Here is an 18,013-nt window from a genome sequence, read left to right on the forward strand (position 1 = left end):
TATCTGCATGGATGACATTTTATCATTGTGTCAGGCCATAAACCATTAATGGGTTTATTCAGTGACGATAAAGAAATTCTGCCAATAGTATCAGCAAGAATTCAATGTTGGGCTTTGATATTATCTGCATATGAGTAAACCTTTATGGATCACCCTGGCTTCCATATTGCAAATGTGGATGCACTCAGTCTTTTCCCATTACCAGACTGCGTTGTACATGCTCCAGTGCCACAAGAACCTGTGCTTGTACTAAATTTCCTGGACTCTTCACCTGTGTGTGAAGCAAATTAGGAACTGGAGGAGTAGCGATCCAGTTTTGTCAAAAGTTCTAGACCCTGTATTGCAAGAGTGGTCAAATTCAACAGTGTGTGAAGAGATGAGACCATTCTATGCCCGAAAAACTGAGCTAAGTTGTCAAAATAGAACCTTGTTGTGAGGATCAAGAGTTGTTGTCTCTTCGTGAGGGAGAGAACCATTCTTGACAGAGCTTTGCAGTGTGCATCAGGCATATGGAAGGTGAAAGTGCTTGTGTGAAGCTACATCTGATGGTGAGGCATAGACAGCGACTTTGAAAGCATGGTCAAGCACTGTCTCCAGTGTCAACAACAATAGAAGTTGCCTGTTTCAGCTCCACTGCATCCATGGGAGTGGCCTGGTTGACCCTGGGTTAGACTACATATTAATTATGTAAATCTATTCTTAGGTACCATGCCTTTAATAATCGTAGATGTGCATTCTAAGTGGATTATTGTGTATGAAGTCAGATCACTGACATCAAGTGGAACTGTTGAAAAGCTGTATCAGTGTTTTAGTATACATGGCCTACCAGAAGTCATCGTTTCGGATTATGGTTTGGCTTTATGCATACAGAATCTCAGAGATTCATGAGTTTAAATGGAATCACACATATTAGAACAGCACCATATCATCCCTCATAAAATGAAAGAGCTGTGCAATCTTTCAATTCAGGAATGAAGAGATTATCTGAAGGTACTCTAGAAACCCGACGTTCTGCTTCCTTCTCACCAGAAGCTTCATTCAACTATGGGTTCAACACCATCTGAATTATTGATGAAACGTCGCCTACATACAAGGTTAAGTCTGGTATTTCCAAACTTATAGGGCAAGTAGTGGAGAATCAGCGTAATCAAAAATTGAATCGCAATATTCATAGCAAAGCTCGAAGATTTACTGTCGGAGTCACAGTTTTTGTGAAGAATTTTGGAACTGGACCTTGTTGGGCCCCTGGTACAATTACCTCAGAAATTTGTCCCTTGTCCTTTAAGGTGGAAGTGGAAGACCAAATTGTTCAAAAACATATGGATCATCTTAGGAGTAGAGAGGCATCCCTCCAACCAGCTATTCCGCCTGTGATTAATGTCGAATCATTAATCTCTGAGGAGGCAGATAGACATAGATTAGATGTACTCGATGTCTCTATAGAGTTGTCTAACCCTGAACTGCCACTTTCTAATCATGTCGATCCAGTGGGAGAATCTCAAGTGGTAGAGCTATGCCGCTCCAACCGGATGTACCTTGCTTGTCCTGCTTTCTATCCTTAATTAGCACATTCCTTAGATAATATCACCACCTTCAACACCTCTTTGTCCTTTTGTCTGTGACATCCTTTGGTTATCTCCACCTTTCACTGGCCCTTTATCCAGCTCTACTTGTCCCACCCCACCCCCTTAAACCAGCTTATATTTCACCTCTCTTCTATTTTTACTTAGTTCTGTTGAAGGGCCATTTGGACTCGAAATGTTAACTGTGTTCCTCTCCGCAGATGCTGCCAGACCTGCTGAGTTTTTCCAGGTATTTTTTTTTTTGCATTAGTGACATACACCCTTGGCATAGTCTATTGTCTCCCAGAAACAGTTTGGAAAACAAAAAAGGTATTAAGTCAGGGCAAGGTCACCCTGATCTTACAGCAAGCATCTTATAAAATGTTGGGTGCATTTGAATTAAATGTGATGTGTGGAAAATCACAGCATTAAAACAAAACCTAAAGCTTTAATTTATTAAATAGTTTTGAAGTACGTTTGGGTGGAATTTGATTGAATCTAATGAAGACTCTGGGAGCAGGAAACATAGGGGTGGGGTGAGTTAATTATGCAGGAGGTGAACCTTCAAAATTACTGCTGCTTGACGTATGCCCACTGGTGCATCATATGTCCTGGTTAACAGCCTTCTGTAGCGAGTGTTTGTGACCGAGGTGCACTCCCCTTGCTATTCTAGCTGATAGAGGATACAGATTCAGAGATGGCCTCCCCCAAGAAGCTGTAGCGGTTGGCAGACAATGAATAGGAAAACCTGTCCCTGACAAGGGACAATGGTCATGTAGGTCCCCCAATCTTAAGCAAAGAGATTGTGCCTAGCGAGGAAGCCCCTGGCCCAGTGGTCACACATTCCTCCGCCATCTAGGTGTGCAGTGGCACCTCTCCCTCTCTCCCTGAGGAGAATGGCATCTGGAGGGAAAGCCATGTGCTTCATCACTCTGGCCTAGTCAGTGCTGTTTGAAGCTAATGGCTAGGGCACTGGAAGTGCAGGACAGGATCGATTGCCCGAACTAGCTCTCCATGGTGATTTCCAAGCTTGCCATGGAGAAAGCCTGAGACATGTCAGAATTCATGGTGTGCATGGACTCCTCCAGAGCCTGTGTAAAGCTGTCCATAACTCCTGGTATCTCCAACATATGTTCCTCTAACCTCTGCCGCATTTCCAACAGGCTTCTTGTGGCTGCGGCCAGAGGCCCATCGTCAGCGTGGGGCTCAGTAGAGGCCAGTTCCCCAATAGCCCTCCCAAGTGTCTGGGACCTCGGCTGTCACAGCCTTCCTCAGCTGCCGAGACATGTTTGTGCTGTGCTCTGCAGGATATGTCCCTGAATCTAACTGTGGCCCCTCAGTGTCTTGAACGGGTTTACCTATGTTGGTAGAGGGTGCAGGAGAGACAAATGATGGTGCATCCTTCTGGGTCAATGGTGTCACCGTCCCCATAGGTGCGGAGTCTTTGGTCTCCTGGAGTACCCTGAGGTCTTGGGTCTGGATTGTGGGCACCTGTAAAGGAGAACAAAAAGAAACACATTAAGATTGCACAGAGTAATTCCTCAGCTGGTCCTGAGCACGCATTATGGCAGCACCAGTTTGGATCCATTCTCACTCCAGTGCCTTGGCATGCCAGCCTTGCCATTAGCTGGAGATCAGCCACCCTGCTCTTCCATAATCTGGGGTGCTTCTTCCTCGGCAGGCTTGAGGACTTTGAGATCCCCCCTCCACCTGTCTTCACCCTTTCTGGTTATGGGCCTACTTATCCTGCAAGAGAAGGTAGAGATTTAGTGACTTGAAAAATGTCATCTGACCCCATTGCCTGCACGTATCACCATACTGGCCCATCAATGTGTTAGGTGGTTTCAAATCACTCACTCAAAACCAAAATGCTTTGGCTTCCAGTGTATACAGTCCTGAGGCTGATCATGCATTCAACCCCCCTAGCCAAGATGCATACTTGCACAAATGAGAGACAATCCCATAACACTTAACCAGTCAGATCAAAGGAGATCATTGACCGTTTTCCAAAACTGCACCCGCGATCTTTGGTGGATCCCACCGTTGCTAATCTCCTCTGTGATCTCTTGCCTGAACAAGGCAGCTAGGACAGGGTGTCTCGTGTTGCCATCACTCGGGAAGAGCACTCCTGCCGTTCCCTGACAGCCTGGTGGAGAATCTGCAGTGAGGCATAGCTGGTCTATGTCTTTGCTCTGACGACTCCAAATGAGGTCTTCAAGAAATGAATATAATGGCGGTGGCAGGTGTCCCAGGACAATGGGCATCAGCGGTCCCCCGGAATTGAGTATGACATCTGTCAAGTTTGGTGAGATTTCAGATGACGGAGGAACCCGATTCTGGATCCACTTGTTCTTCCAGAATAAGGGCAATTTGTTGCAGAGGGGAGTGGGTTGGCTTCCTTCTCCTTCCTCTGGTGACACCATTCTGCCTCGTCACCAAGTCGCTGAGCTTCAAAGTGTTTTGCGCCTTGTTGGACCAGGTGGTGCCATGCAGAACAATCGGCAGTATTCCTGTCCTAGTCAGTGGTGTTAATGCCTTGGTGCTTTAGGGTGACCTTATACCTTTTCTTTTGGCCGTCCTTTGAGCGTTGGAACCCAGGTCAATAGAGATTAATGGTCAGGGGGGCGGCGGGTGGAGTGACGGAGAAGAAGTTATGAGGGGTTGAGAGGAATGAAGGGCGCACAGGAAAAAATGGTTCAGATTTATGAATAAATGAGGTTGTCAAGAAAGTTGGGGCCTCGTTACAAAGCCTTGCTGCTTGTTCATGCAACTCTTTTATAGTCTGTTGGCAGGATCCTCCAGTAGAAAACAACCTCCACTATACATTTGCACATGCTTCATGTGCCCACTGCCAGTCCTTCAAATATTCATATGAATCATTTGGGCGCCAGCTCCTAACACAAAAGTGGAAGTGACACCCACTTCTGATTCCACTCTGGAAAGGGCTTAATTGATTAGATTCTGCCCTTCATCTGCTAATGAAGTCTGAGTGGCACATTTCCAGCAACAAATGTAACATTCTAACATTAATTATATCTCAGCTAATTTAAACTTGTTAAGAAAATTGAAGTATAACACATGGAAAAGCATGAGGTCTTTTTTTCTGGAGGAATATTAAAATGAGTAAAAATGCTTTTTTCCGTTCAGAGGGTATGTTCTTCCAATAAAAGATGATTGCTTAGGAAGTAGCTTATGATCCACAATATTTCACTTCCTTGAACCTAAATTTCCTGGTTCTTGTTACTTTAATGAATTGCCACTGCTTTTAAAATAGCACCAATTAGAAAAGTTAGGCTTTGTTGCCCCAATGTTCCTCAAGCTTAATATATAAGGCATGTCTTCCAAGTAATGAGAGTATTGACTCTGCAGATAATGAGATTACAGAGCTCTTAAATGGTTTAACGCCTTTCTGAAAAAGTATTCTCAGCGGCCAATTGTGCTGAGAAATGAGAGTTTATGTGTTTAATAAGAAATGCAAAACATTAGGTAATTAAATATAAGGGTTCATTAAAAGAAGCCATGCTTCCACTGAGAGCTTTATACATTGAGAGCACATGTTGGGAATTTGGCACATTCAAATAATTTTGGTGTACAGGAAGTACACACACAAATTTTGAATATGCATTGTCAGTTAGGAATGCTGTGTATTAATTGAAAGTGCACATTTATAAAGTTACCCATAGTATTGTGAAAAAACAGTAATGTATTATAGCATTTATTTTGGCAAACAAAAAAATGATATATGTAATTTTTCTCTCTAGGTGATGAAGTTGGCTGGGGGGTGGGGCAAGTTGCTGCATGATCAGTTGTCTTCAGATGTTCTAGTTGAGGTTCAAAAATACTTAAAAGCACGCATGGAAAGAAAGTGGCTGCCAATGTTCTTGGCCTCACCAGAGTTTGCTGAGAGGCACCATATACAGGTACGACAATCCTGCAATTAGCCAACACTGAATGTAAAACAGCATTATCTGTACGCCTTATATTGAAGATATAAATGATTTTACATTCATCACATATATCAGAAATGAGTTGGAATTACTAAAATAAAACCTAGAATACTGGAAGTACTTAGTCATTCAGCCGCATATGAAAAGAAGTGAAGTTATAAGTTCAGGTCCATGGTCTTTCATCAGAACTGTAATAAGTTGGAAACTTACCAGATTTTAAATAAATGAAGGTCGTGTGCTGAGTGGGGTGAAAAAACAGAAGGGAAAATCTGTGATAATGTGGAAGATGAGAGATCAAATAACAATAGATTTGGTGGTGCAAGGATAAAGGAAGTGGTAATGGACAAGTAAAGTAGCAAGTAAAGGATGTGTGACTGGGGAACAGCTGCCATCTGAAAGCAAAATGAAAAAAAAATAAAATCAAAGTCTGTAAAAGAAAAGGAAACAAAAAGGTTATTTGGAGATAGAAACAGGGTGCTATTACATTTCTGAAAGGGTTGTTGATGATGCAGTTGTCAAGGGAACTATGAACTTTGTTTTGATTGATTAATGAGTAGTTTTGTTTATTTCATAGTGTTTTCAAATGGATGTTTGTCTATCTTGACAATTTTATGACCACTTAAAGGGATTATGTTTTTTCATCAAGTGGAGTTTGATTGGTTGTGTGATTGATTAGCAGCTTTATAAGTTCCCGAGAGGATTAAGCTTTAAGAAGAGCACTTTGTTTATTTTGACAGTTTCAATAGCATCTCAAAGACTGCCCAGTATTATTATAGGGCTCATAAATTCTTACCAAAGTGAATGGGACATGGGAGTATGGAGGGATAATGAGGCAATATGAAGGGGTATCAGGATGACATGGAGCTATGGAGGGTGGAGGGAGCAAGGTGTTGGGTGCGGGGGCTGAAAGGGAGATGAGGCGGGTGAGGAGATGAGGGTCATACTCATCCACCAAACAGATAGATGTGGTACCTACTTGTTGAAGGCAACCACCTGCCTTCGTTCCCGCCTTTGGTCTAGTTCTCTATTTGATCTCCATGCCCCATCATGAAGTTGCCACTCAGGAGGTGGATTGTGACATTGGAAAATGGCCTGACTTGTGATTTTTGCCCTGAGAGGAAAGACCCAGCCTGTTAACTCTGTTTCACCATCCACAAATACTGCTTGACCTGTTGAGTATTTCCAGGACATTTTCTATTTTATTTCAGATTTCCAGAATTCTGCTTTCGTGTTTTGAGTTAAAAACTATTTGCAAAACTTGTATATAGATGTGGCAAACAATATGTGGAGTGGTACATTCTGAGAATAAGAATGTGGAATTATAACCTAAACTGTAAAAGTCTCATATTAGATAAAAGCAAAATACTGCGGATGCTAGAAATCTGAAACAAAAACAGAAAATCTGGAAAAATCAGCAGGTCTGGCAGCATCTGTGGAGAAAGAAACAGGGTTAACGTTTCGAGTCTCCACAGATGCTGCCAGATCTGCTGAGTTTTTCCAGCATTTCCTGTTTTTGCTCTAAAACTTTCAGTTGAGTAGAGAAATAGTGACCTTGAGGTATAGATAGATATCTAAAAGTAGAAGTTGCAGATTTTTAAAAATGGGATTCTAGGTTTTATATACAGAAATATTGGGAGCATAAATTCAATTTCAGTGGGGTATAAAAGGAGGTCTGATGGAACAGTCATCTATTATACACCCCAACAAAGTTAAATTTCATTTCTAATGAATTCATAAAAGGAAAGTCGTGGTGAATTGGCATATCAGGATGTGCATTATAAAAATAGTTTTGGGGCCATGGGAAAGATGCAGTGTAAAATTCCTATTATGATACCAGAGTTACGAACTTATGAACATATGAATTAGGAGCAGGAGTAGGCCACTTAGCCCCTCAAGTCTACTCCGCCATTCAATAAAATCATGGCTGATATGACTGTAACCTAAATTCCACATTCCCACCAACTCTTGATAATCTTTAACCCCCTTTCTTATCTAGCTCTGCCTTAAAAATGTTAAAGACTCTGCTTCCACTATCTTTTGAGGAAGAGTTGCAAAGATTCAACTCTCTGAGAGAAAAAATTCTCCGCATCTCTGTCTTCAATGGGCAACCCTTTTCTTTAAAAAATAGCCCCTCGTTCTGAATTCTCCCGCAAGAGGAAACATCCTCTCCACATCCACCCTATCAAGACACCTCAGGATCTTATATGTTTCAATCAAGTCGCCTCTTATTCTTTTAAGCTCCAGCGGATATAAGCCTAGCCTGTCCAATCTTTCCTCATAAGACAACCCTCCCATTCCAGGTATTAGTCCAGTAAACCTTCCCCAAACTGCTTCCATCACATTTACACCCTTTTTTAAATGAGGAGACCAATACTGTACACAGTACTCCAGATGTGGTCTCACTAATGCTCTGTATAACTGAAGCATAACCTCTCTACATTTGTATTCAATCCCCCTCACGATAAGTGACAACATTCTACTAGCTTTCTTACCTACTAGCTGTACCTGCATACTAACCTTTTGCGATTCATGCACTAGGACACCGAGATCACTCTGAATCTCAGAGCTCTGCAATCTCTCACCATTGAGATATTAAAATTATTTTTTATTCTTCTTACTAAGGTGTACAATTGCACATTTTCCCACATCATACTCTATTTGCCTACTCATTTAACCTATCTATATCCTTTTGTAGCCTCCTGATGCCCTCTTCACAACTTATTTTCCCACCTATTTTAGCATCACCAAGAGATTTAGCAACCATACATTCAGTCCCTTCATCTAAGTCATTTATAGCAATTGTAAGACGTTGAGGCCCCAGCACTGATCCTTGTGGCATACCACTCGTTATATCTTGCCAACCAGAAAATGACTCATTTATGCCTTCTCTGATTCCTTTTAGCTAGTAAATCTTCTATCCATGCCAATATGTTACCCCCTACACCATGGGCTTTTATTTTCTGCCATAACTTTTGTTGTACCTTATCAAATGCCTTACCAAATTTATCAAGCTTTGATGGGTGATTAAAAACTAGCTTGTAGAACAGAGTCCAGTGGAAGTGTTCACACTTGTGAAAGGCTTTGTGAGGATAAATGGTGAATGGTTAGACCGAGGAGGGTTAGATCTAGAAGCATAAAGCATTAAACTAACCTCTTCATGCAAGAGATCATTTGAATAAGGAATGGGCCAAAACAGTGTAAAGTTGAAACTGAGTCAATCACAGCAATAAAAAAAATGTATTAGATATAAAAGCAAAACATAGGATTCACATAGGATAGTTGTCAATTGGATAGAATTTGACTCTTTCCAATCATCTAAAATGGGTCATAATGAATCATAAGTCTGTTTGACCTCTCTCCCCTTCTTTATTTCCGTAAGTCTTTACCAAGGAGGTAGATGCTGCCCCAGCTTTGGTGTCAGATGAGGAAACTCTGTCACTAGAAGGGCTCAAAATTTATAAGGAGGAAGTGTTGAATAGACTGTGGGTACTTAAAGCTGACAAGACACCAGGACCAGATAGGATGCATCCAAGGAAATTGAAGGAAATGAGAGTAGAAATTACAGAGGCACTGGCCATAATCTTTCAGTTTTCCCGAGACTCAAGTGGTGTTAGAGAACTGGAGAATTGCAAACATTATGCCCTTGTTCAAAAAGAGACTGTCAGGATAAGCCCAGCAATTACAGACCAGTCAGTTGAACTTCAGTGGTGGTCAAGATTCTAGAAACAATTATACGGGATAGAATTAGTAGTCACATGGGAAAATATGGGTTGATAAGGAAGAGCCAGCATGGATTTCTAAAGGGAAAATCATGTTTAACTAACTTTCTGGAGTTTTGTGAAGAGGTAAAAGAAAAGGTCAATGAGGGTAATGCTGTTGATGTGGTGTACATTGACTTTGAAAAGACATTTGACACAGTGCCACACAACAGACTTGTAAGAAAAGTTATTGATCATGGAATTAAAGGGGCAGTAGCATTGTATTTACAAAATTGTCTGAAAAGAAGGAAGCAGAGAGTAATGGTCAATGGATGTTTTTTTGGGCCGGAGGAATGTTTGTAGTGGAGTTCCTCAGGGGTTGGTATTGGGAACCTTGCTTTTCCTGATATATACTAATGGCCTAGATCTTGTTATGCAGGGGACAGTTTCAAAGATTGTGAATGATACAAAGCTTGGGAGTGCTGTGGATTGTGAGAAGGATGGTGTGAACTTCAAGAGGACAGAGACAAGTTGGTGGAGTGGGCAGATAGGTGGCAAATGAAGTTCAATATGCAGAAATGTGAGGTGATGCATTTTGGTAGGAAGAAATTGGACAGACAATACAAAATAAAGGGTAGAATTTTGAAGGGTGTGCGGGAGCAGAAAGATTTGGGAGTATATATCTGCATAACTCATTGAAGGTGACAGGACAGGTGGAGAGAGCAGTTAATAAAACATACAGTATCCTGGGCTTTATCAATAGGGGCATAGAGCATAAGAGCAGGGAGGTTATGCTGAATTTTTATAAGACCCTCGTTAGACCTCAGCTGGAATATTGTGTACATTTCTAGGCAACATATTACATAGAAATTAAGAGCAGGAGTAGGCCATTCGGTGTTTCAAGCCTGCTCAGTCATTCATTATGATCATGGCTGATCATTCAACTCAATAGCCTGCTCCCACTTTCTCCCCATATCCTTTGATCCCTTTTGCCCCAAGAACTATATCTAACTCCTTCTTTAAAACATACAATGTTTTGGTCTCAATGACTTTCTGTGGTAACGAATTCCACAGGCTCACCACTCTCTGGGTGAAGAAATGTCTCCTCATCTCAGTCCTAAATGGTCTACCCCGTATCCTCAGACTCTGAGGTTCTGGACTCCCCCACCATCAGGAACATCCTTCCTGCATCTACCCTGTCTAGTCCTGTTAGAATTTTTTAGGTTTCCATGAGACCCCCCCTCATTCTTCTGAACTCCAGCGAATATAATCCTAACGGACTCAATCTCTCCTCATATGTCAGTCCCGCCGTCCCAGGAATCAATGAGGTAAACCTTCGCTGCACTCCCTCTATAGCAAGTACATACTTCCTTAGATAAGGAGACCAAAACTGCACACAATATTCCAGGTTTGGTCTCACCAAGGCCCTGTACCATTGAAGCGAGACATCCCTGTTCCTGTATTCGAATCCTCTGGCTATGAAGGCCAACATAGCATTTGCCTTCTTTATAGCCTGCTGCAACTGCATGCTTACTTTCAGTGACTGGTGCATGAGGACCCAGATCTCGTTGCACATTCCCCTCTCTCAATTTATAGCCATTCAGATAATAATCTGCCTGCCTGTTTTTGCTACCAAAATGGATAACCTCACATTTATCCATATTATACTGCATCTGCCATGTATTTGCCCACTCACTCAGCTTGTCCAAATCATACTGAAGCATCCTACAACCCCTCACAGTTCCCTCCTATTCAGCTTTGTGTCATCTGCAAAGTTGGACATATTATATTTAGTTCCCTCATCTAAATCATTAATATATCTTGTGAATAAATGGGGTCCCAGGACCGATCCCTGCGGTACCCCACAAGCCACTGCATTGCCATTCGGAAAAAGACCCGTTTATTCCTACTTTTTGTTTCCTGTCTGCCAACCAGTTTTCTATCCATCTCAATACACTATCCCAATCCCATGTGCTTTAATTTTACACGCCAATCTCTTATGTGGGACTTTGTCGAAAGCCATCTGAAAGTCCAAATAAACCACATCCACTGGCTCCCCCTCATCAACTCTACTACCTACATCCTCGAAAAATTCCAGTAGATTTGTCAAGCATGATTTCCCTTTCATAAATCCATGCTGACTCTGTCCGATTCTGCCACTGTTTTCCAAGTGCTCAGCTATTAAATCTTTTATAAAGGAGTCTAGAATTTTCTCCACTACCGACGTCAGGCTGACTGGTCTATAATTCCGTTTTCTCTCTGCCTCCTTTTTTAAATAGTGGGATTACATTAGCTACCCTCCAATCTATAGGAATCTGTCCCAGAGTCTATAGAACCTTGGAAGATGACCACCAAGCATCCACTATTTCTAGGGCCACTTCTTTAAGTACTCTGGGATGTAGATTATCAGGCCCTGGGGATTTATCAGCCTTCAAGTCCATCAATTTCCCCAATACCATTTCCCTACTAATTCTGATTTCTTTCAGTTCCTCACTTTCACTAAACCCTGTGTTCCCCAACATTTCTGGTATGTTATTTGTGTCCTCCTTTGTGAAGACAGAACCAAAGTGTGTATTTAGTTGGTCAGCCATTTCTTTGTTCCCCGTTATAAATTCCCCTGTTTCTGACTGTAAGGGACCTACATTTGTCTTCACCAATCTTTTTCTCTTCACATACCCATAGAAACTTTTACAGTCAGTTTTTATGTTCCCCGCAAGCTTGCTCTCATACTCTATTTTGCCCTTCTTAATCACTCCCTTAATCCTCCTTTGCTGAATTCTAAACTGCTCCCAATCCTCAGGTCTGTTGTTTTTTCTGGCCAACTTGTATGCCTCTTTCTCGCATCTAATACTATCTCTAATTTCCCTTGTAAGCCATGGTTTGGCCACATTTCCTGTTCCTGTTTTACTTTTGCGCCAGACAGGAATAAACAATTATTGCAGTTCACCCATGCGCTCTTTGAATGTTTGCCATTGCCTATCCACCATCATCCCTTTAAGTAACGTTTCCCAATCCATCATGGCCAACTCGCATCGTACTTTCCTTTATTAAAGTTCAGGACCCTAGTCTCAGAACAAATTATGTCACTCTCCATCTTGATGAAGAATTCTATCGCATTATGGTCGCTCATCCCCAAGCACAACTAGATTGTCAATTATTTCTTTCTCATTACACCATACCCAGCCTAGGATGGCCTGTTCTCTAGTTGGTTCCTCAACGTATTGGCCCAGAAAATCATCCTGTATACACTACAGGAAATCCTCCTCTATAGTATTGTTACTAATTTGATTTGCCCAATCTTTCTACATATTAAAGCCACCCAAATTACAGATATTCCTTTATGGCACTCGTCTCTAATTTCCTGTTTAATGCCATTCCCAACATCACCACTACAGTTTGGGGGTCTGTATGCAACCCCCACTAATGTTTTTTGCCCCGTGTTGTTTCTCAGCTTTATCCATTCAGATTCCACATCATCAGAGCTAATATCTTTCCTCACTATTGCATTAATTTCCTCTTTAACCAGCAATGCAACTCTACTGCCTTTTCCTTTTTGTCTGCCCTTCCTAAACACTGAATACCTCTGGATGTTCAGTTCCCATCCCTGGTCACTCTGCAGCCATGTCTCCGTAATCGCGATTATATCATACCTGTTTACATCTATTTGTGCAGTTAATTCATCCACTTTATTGCAAATGCTCCTTGCGTTATGGCACAAAGCCTTAAGGCTTGTCTTTTTAACATTACTTGTCCCATTCCCACTATTTTTAACTGAGGCCCTGTTTGATTTTTGCCCTTGATTTCTCTGCCTATCACTTTTTTTATTCCGCTTTCTGTCTTTATGTCTTGTCCTTGATTCTCCTTCCTCTGGCTCCTTGCATAGATTCCCATCACCCTGCCATTTTAGTTTAAGCCCTCCCCAACCACTCTAGCAAATAATGCCCCTAGGACATCAGTCCCAGCCCTGCCCAGGTGTAACCCATCCAGTTTGTACTGTTCCCACCTCCCCCAGAACCTTTCCCAATGTCCCAGGAATCTGAAACTCTCCCCCTCGCACCATCTCTTCAGCCTTGTATTCATCCGATATATCATGCTATTTCTACTCTGACTAGCACTTGGCACTGGTGGTAATCCTGAGACCACGACCTTTGAGATCCTACTTTTCAACTTATTTCCTAACTCCCTATATTCTACTTTTCGGACCTCATCCCTTTTATTACCTATGTCGTTTGTACCAGTGTGCACCATGACCACTGGCTGTTCACCCTCCCCCTTCAGAATGTCCTGTAGCCACGCTGAGACATCCTAGACCCTAGCACCAGGGAGGCAACAAACCACTTTGGAGCCTTGTTTGCGGCCACAGAAATGCCTGTCTATTCCCCTTACAATTGAATCCCCTTTAACTATTGCATTCCCACACTTTTTACTCCTCCCCTGTGCAGCACAGCTGACTGCAGTGCAATGAATTTCACTGTTGCTGCTTTCCCCTGAGAGGCCATTCCCCTCAACACTATCTAAAGCAGTGTATCTGTTTTGTAGGGGAATAGCCACAGGATATTCCTGCACTGCCTGCCTAGTCCTCTTGCTCTGCCTGGTAGTCACCCATTCCCTTCCTGCCTGTGGACTCTTACCTGCGGTGTGCCCACCTCTCTATATGTGCGATCCATGATACTCTCCACCTCGCGGATGCTCCACAGTGTCCCCAGCCGCCGCTCCAGCTCTGAAACCCGGGCTTCCAGCAGCTGGAGCTGCAGCTGGAGACACTTCCTGCATACATGCTTGCCCCGAGTACTGGAAATGTTCCCGGCTTCCCACGTAGAGCAAAAGGGGCACATAATGGCTTTGAGCTCTCCTGCCATGATTTACCCCTTTAAATTAAATTAAACTGTTTGGAAGATACTTAATATCAAATAATATCAATTACTCTCGGGCCCTTCTTCCCTGCTCCTCGTTGTTACAGAACCCTTACAAATGATGAACCACAAAATAAGACCTTAAAAACTTTTAGCAATAAAAGCAGTCAATGCTTACCTGGCTGTACTCATGATACTCAAAGGATCACCTCGTTCCCTCATCACCGAACTATATATTATAGGAAGGATGTGAACACATTGGAGAAAGTGGAGAAAAGGTTTACAAGAATGGTCACAGGGATGAGAAACTTCAACTATGAGGATAGGTTGGAGAATTTAGGATTGTTTTCCTTGGAGAGGCTAAGAGGAGACTTGATAGAAGTTTTCAAAATCATGAGGGGCTGGACAGAGTAGCTAGGGAGAAGCTGTCCCCACTTGTAAAAGGATCATGAATGAGAGGGCGCAAATTTCATGTGATTTGCAAAAGAAGCAATGTGATGTGAGAAAAAACTTTTTCACACAACGAATGGTTCAGGTCTACACTGCCTGGAAGTCTGGTGGAGGCAGGTTCAATCAAGGCATTCAAGAGGGCATTGGATGGTTATTTGAATAGAATCAAGGTGCAGGGGCATGGGAAAAAGGCAGGGCAAATGGCACTCGGTCATAATGCTCATTGGAGAGCTGGTTCTGACACAATGAGCTGAATGGCCTCCTTCAGATTCTGTGAAATGCAGCTGCCAAATCATTATAACTTGCCAAGGTGGGTGGATTTGTAAGTGAGCAACAAGCTGAAACATCTCAAATTGCAGATGTGTCAGGATGCAGGCAGGTACCTCCTAAGCCTTTAATCTAAGTGTGATCTGCAATATGCAGGGAACCCTCATGGTTCAGACGGACCTGCTATTTAAATATGTGAAGTGTTTACTACCTGCTTCTTTATCCTTGAATCCTGAACCGTACTGTGCACTTCCTGGATTTTGCCGGGTAAACAAGACAAGGCAACAGTAGATTTGATGGAGCTGAGCAAGTAACAGACAAGAAGTGCTTTAACTACTGCGCTGTAACACCTCCCTTGTATTAATAGATTTTTGCTCACAGCATCTCTTCTGAGAGAGTGATCTCACTGCTTTCCAATACTTGAGGTAATTTCTACTGCCTTGGAGTTTTTTTTTACTTTTGATCTGCTGTCCCCCTGCTATCAGCATGGGAGCTACTTACGCAATTCTAACTAGGACTATGGATGAGAAACAAGGTGACCAACACCAGCAAAACAAATACCTGCAGAACCTTTTCCAAGCAAACCCTGCTGCCCCACAAGGGATAGGGGATGAGCACAGAGCTCCATGTTGCAAGAGGCGATACTTCAAAATCATCACAGCCCTTAATTTCTTCATCTCTGGCTCCTTCCAGAATCTGCTGGTGAGATTTGTAAGGGAGAGCCCAAATATACTCACAGGAAACTTGGAGATTGTGGGCGTTGTCTTCAAACACCTTATTCTCAGCAAAACAATCTGAACCTTCCTTTGACCTCTGACAATCACATTATCCAGGTTTACTGTCAAGCAGATTTCAGAACTGGTCACATGACCTTCATTTACCCTAAATATTATTGTCACAATCCCAAAATGTAATAATCTCACAATTCTAACACTTACCCCTAAAGAATGAAATGTCATCACCATAGTAATGAATTTCATTAACAACTAACTTACAATTAACTTCTTACGTACAATACAAATAACATTCTTCTCCCATGATGTCACATTGTCCATTAAATAGTCAATCTTGACAGCATCACAATGCTTAACCTATTCCCCAATATGAAATCAACAGTATTAATAAGCAGTTCCAACATCACTCCTGCAATAACAGATCCATGACCTTTAGCACAGTTTAAATTCACTCTGCTCAATGGAACAGGTAAACAATTTCCATCAAGACTCTTTGTCAATACAGTTCTATTTAGTGAACTCTCTGGTGAAAAGTTGTGTCTTAACTAAAATCAAGCTTTGAGCTGAACATGTATTCTTAAGGATAACAATCTTAATTTCTGGAATTACTTCATTCTCAATTCCCATAAACTTTTATGCACCGATTTACACCCATTAAAATACATTATAAGTCACAAGCTTCACTATCTGGTACAGCATTTTCTGGAGACACATCAGACACACTAACAAAAGCTCCTGGCTTTGGTCTTAACTTCCAATAGTCTGCTTTTACATGTCCTGTCTTATGATGATAAAAATATTTGGACTCCTTGAATCATTGCTACCCTCTATACAGTGTTCTTTACTACTTTGTGGAGTCCTTTAATTTCTGTTATGCTCCCCATGGTCATCAGTACCCTGTTCACTAACAACGTGTTTGTTTCTACAGCTTCTGTGTGCATTTGCAAACAAAGGTTTGCGGCTCCCTATATGTTTGTGGGATAAGTTGTGGCAACAGTGGAAATAGCTATATCCCTTACATTAAAAATTTTATGGTCTTCTAGATGGAACTTGATTCCTACAGAAATGCTGTTTTTAACTCTTCAACTAACAATACCCCTCTACAGTTTTCAAAATCCTGTTCCAACTTCTTCAACCTATACCATCGATAAAAGACCATCTCTTTTGCTTTAGCAAATTCCACAAACGCCTGAGTTTGTCTCTTCAAGTTTATAATGTTTGTCTATAAGCATCTAGAACTAGCTCAAAAGCATAAAGCACAGCAATCTTAGCTGAAGACCAGAAATTTGTGATACTTCAGTTGTGGCTTAACCGGAGCTTTATAAAAAATCAGCACAACTTCCCTGTTTTTGTTTTCAATACCTCAAATTAAGAAGCCTAAGATTTCATATGCTTGGCTAATTCAATATATTCTGCCATCTTCAAAGATCTTTGCCCATGAACCTCTAAGTGCCTCTGTACCTGCAAAACTTTTAGAACTAAATCTACATTACCTCTTCTATCTCTTCCGCCAAAATGCGTCAACTTACACTTCTCTGTGGTAAGTTCCATCTGCCCATTCTACTTGCCCATCTATGTCATATTACAGTTGATCGGTATTTTCCTCATTATTTGTCACATCTTCAAATTTGGTAACATTGGCACATTTTGAAGCTTTGCTCTGTGTTGCAATATCCAAGTCATTCATGTATATCAAAATCAGCAGTGGTCCTAGCATCGACCTTTGGGGAACACTGTCTACCAAACTCCAGCCTGAAAAACAACCATTTACCATGACTTTCTGTCCTTAAGCTAATTTTATTACTCCATCAAAAGATTCATTTTGATTAGTCAAGCATGATCTGCATTTCTGCTGACTTTCCTTGGTTAACTTAAACTTCTCCGTGTTTCTGGTGACTTTTTTCTCTGATTATTTTTCTAAAATCTTACCCACCACTGATGTTAAACTGATGGCCTTTATTTACCAGGAATGTATTAGGGCTGAATTTTCTTACTGACTGCCAAGGCTGGAGCCAAAAGCAGGTGGTGACCCTGCTGTTGGGTGGCAGGAACCAGGATGGCATTTGGCTGGTGGCGGAAATTAACAGGCTGCTGCCATCCAATTGAGGATGACAGTCCACACTCCAAGAGCTGCCAGATCAATCAGAGGGTGGTGACTATTGCTAGCCGTGGCCATTACTGAGGGTTCTTCACCGGGGACAGTGCACCTCAATGGTGGGACACCATCAAAGAGAGGCGAGTTTGATTGGGGGAAATCCACATTGACCCAAGAGATTGGGGGAGATGTTATTGTGCACTGATGGGACTGTTCCCCAAGAGGCTTTTGTATCATGGAGCACTGATCAAAGAAGGTAGCAACCCACCCACCAACCCCCAGGAACCCACTGGGAGGCTGCCAGAGTTTACCTGGCAGTGTACTCACATGGCAGCAGGTCCTCTCAACATGAGCAAAATGGCCATAAGGATGGAAAGTCATTCTTATTTGGCCATTTAAGTTACTCC

The 18,013-nt window shown here is 42.0% G+C and overlaps 1 protein-coding gene across 1 annotated transcript in view; it reads left to right on the forward strand.

Moving 5' to 3' along the window:
- The first annotated feature begins 5,404 nt into the window (after positions 1 to 5,404).
- The window catches only part of LOC121278793 (regulator of G-protein signaling 22-like), a 28,074-nt gene continuing 15,465 nt past the window's right edge, over positions 5,405 to 18,013 (forward strand). Inside the window, exon 1 of the mRNA XM_041189244.1 lies at positions 5,405 to 5,482. Coding sequence (XP_041045178.1) covers positions 5,417 to 5,482 — 66 coding nt within the window. The 5' untranslated portion in view covers positions 5,405 to 5,416. The remainder of the gene's footprint in view (positions 5,483 to 18,013) is intronic.

The sequence above is a fragment of the Carcharodon carcharias genome, chromosome 6, assembly GCF_017639515.1.
Source record: "Carcharodon carcharias isolate sCarCar2 chromosome 6, sCarCar2.pri, whole genome shotgun sequence".
Taxonomy (NCBI): domain Eukaryota; kingdom Metazoa; phylum Chordata; class Chondrichthyes; order Lamniformes; family Lamnidae; genus Carcharodon; species Carcharodon carcharias.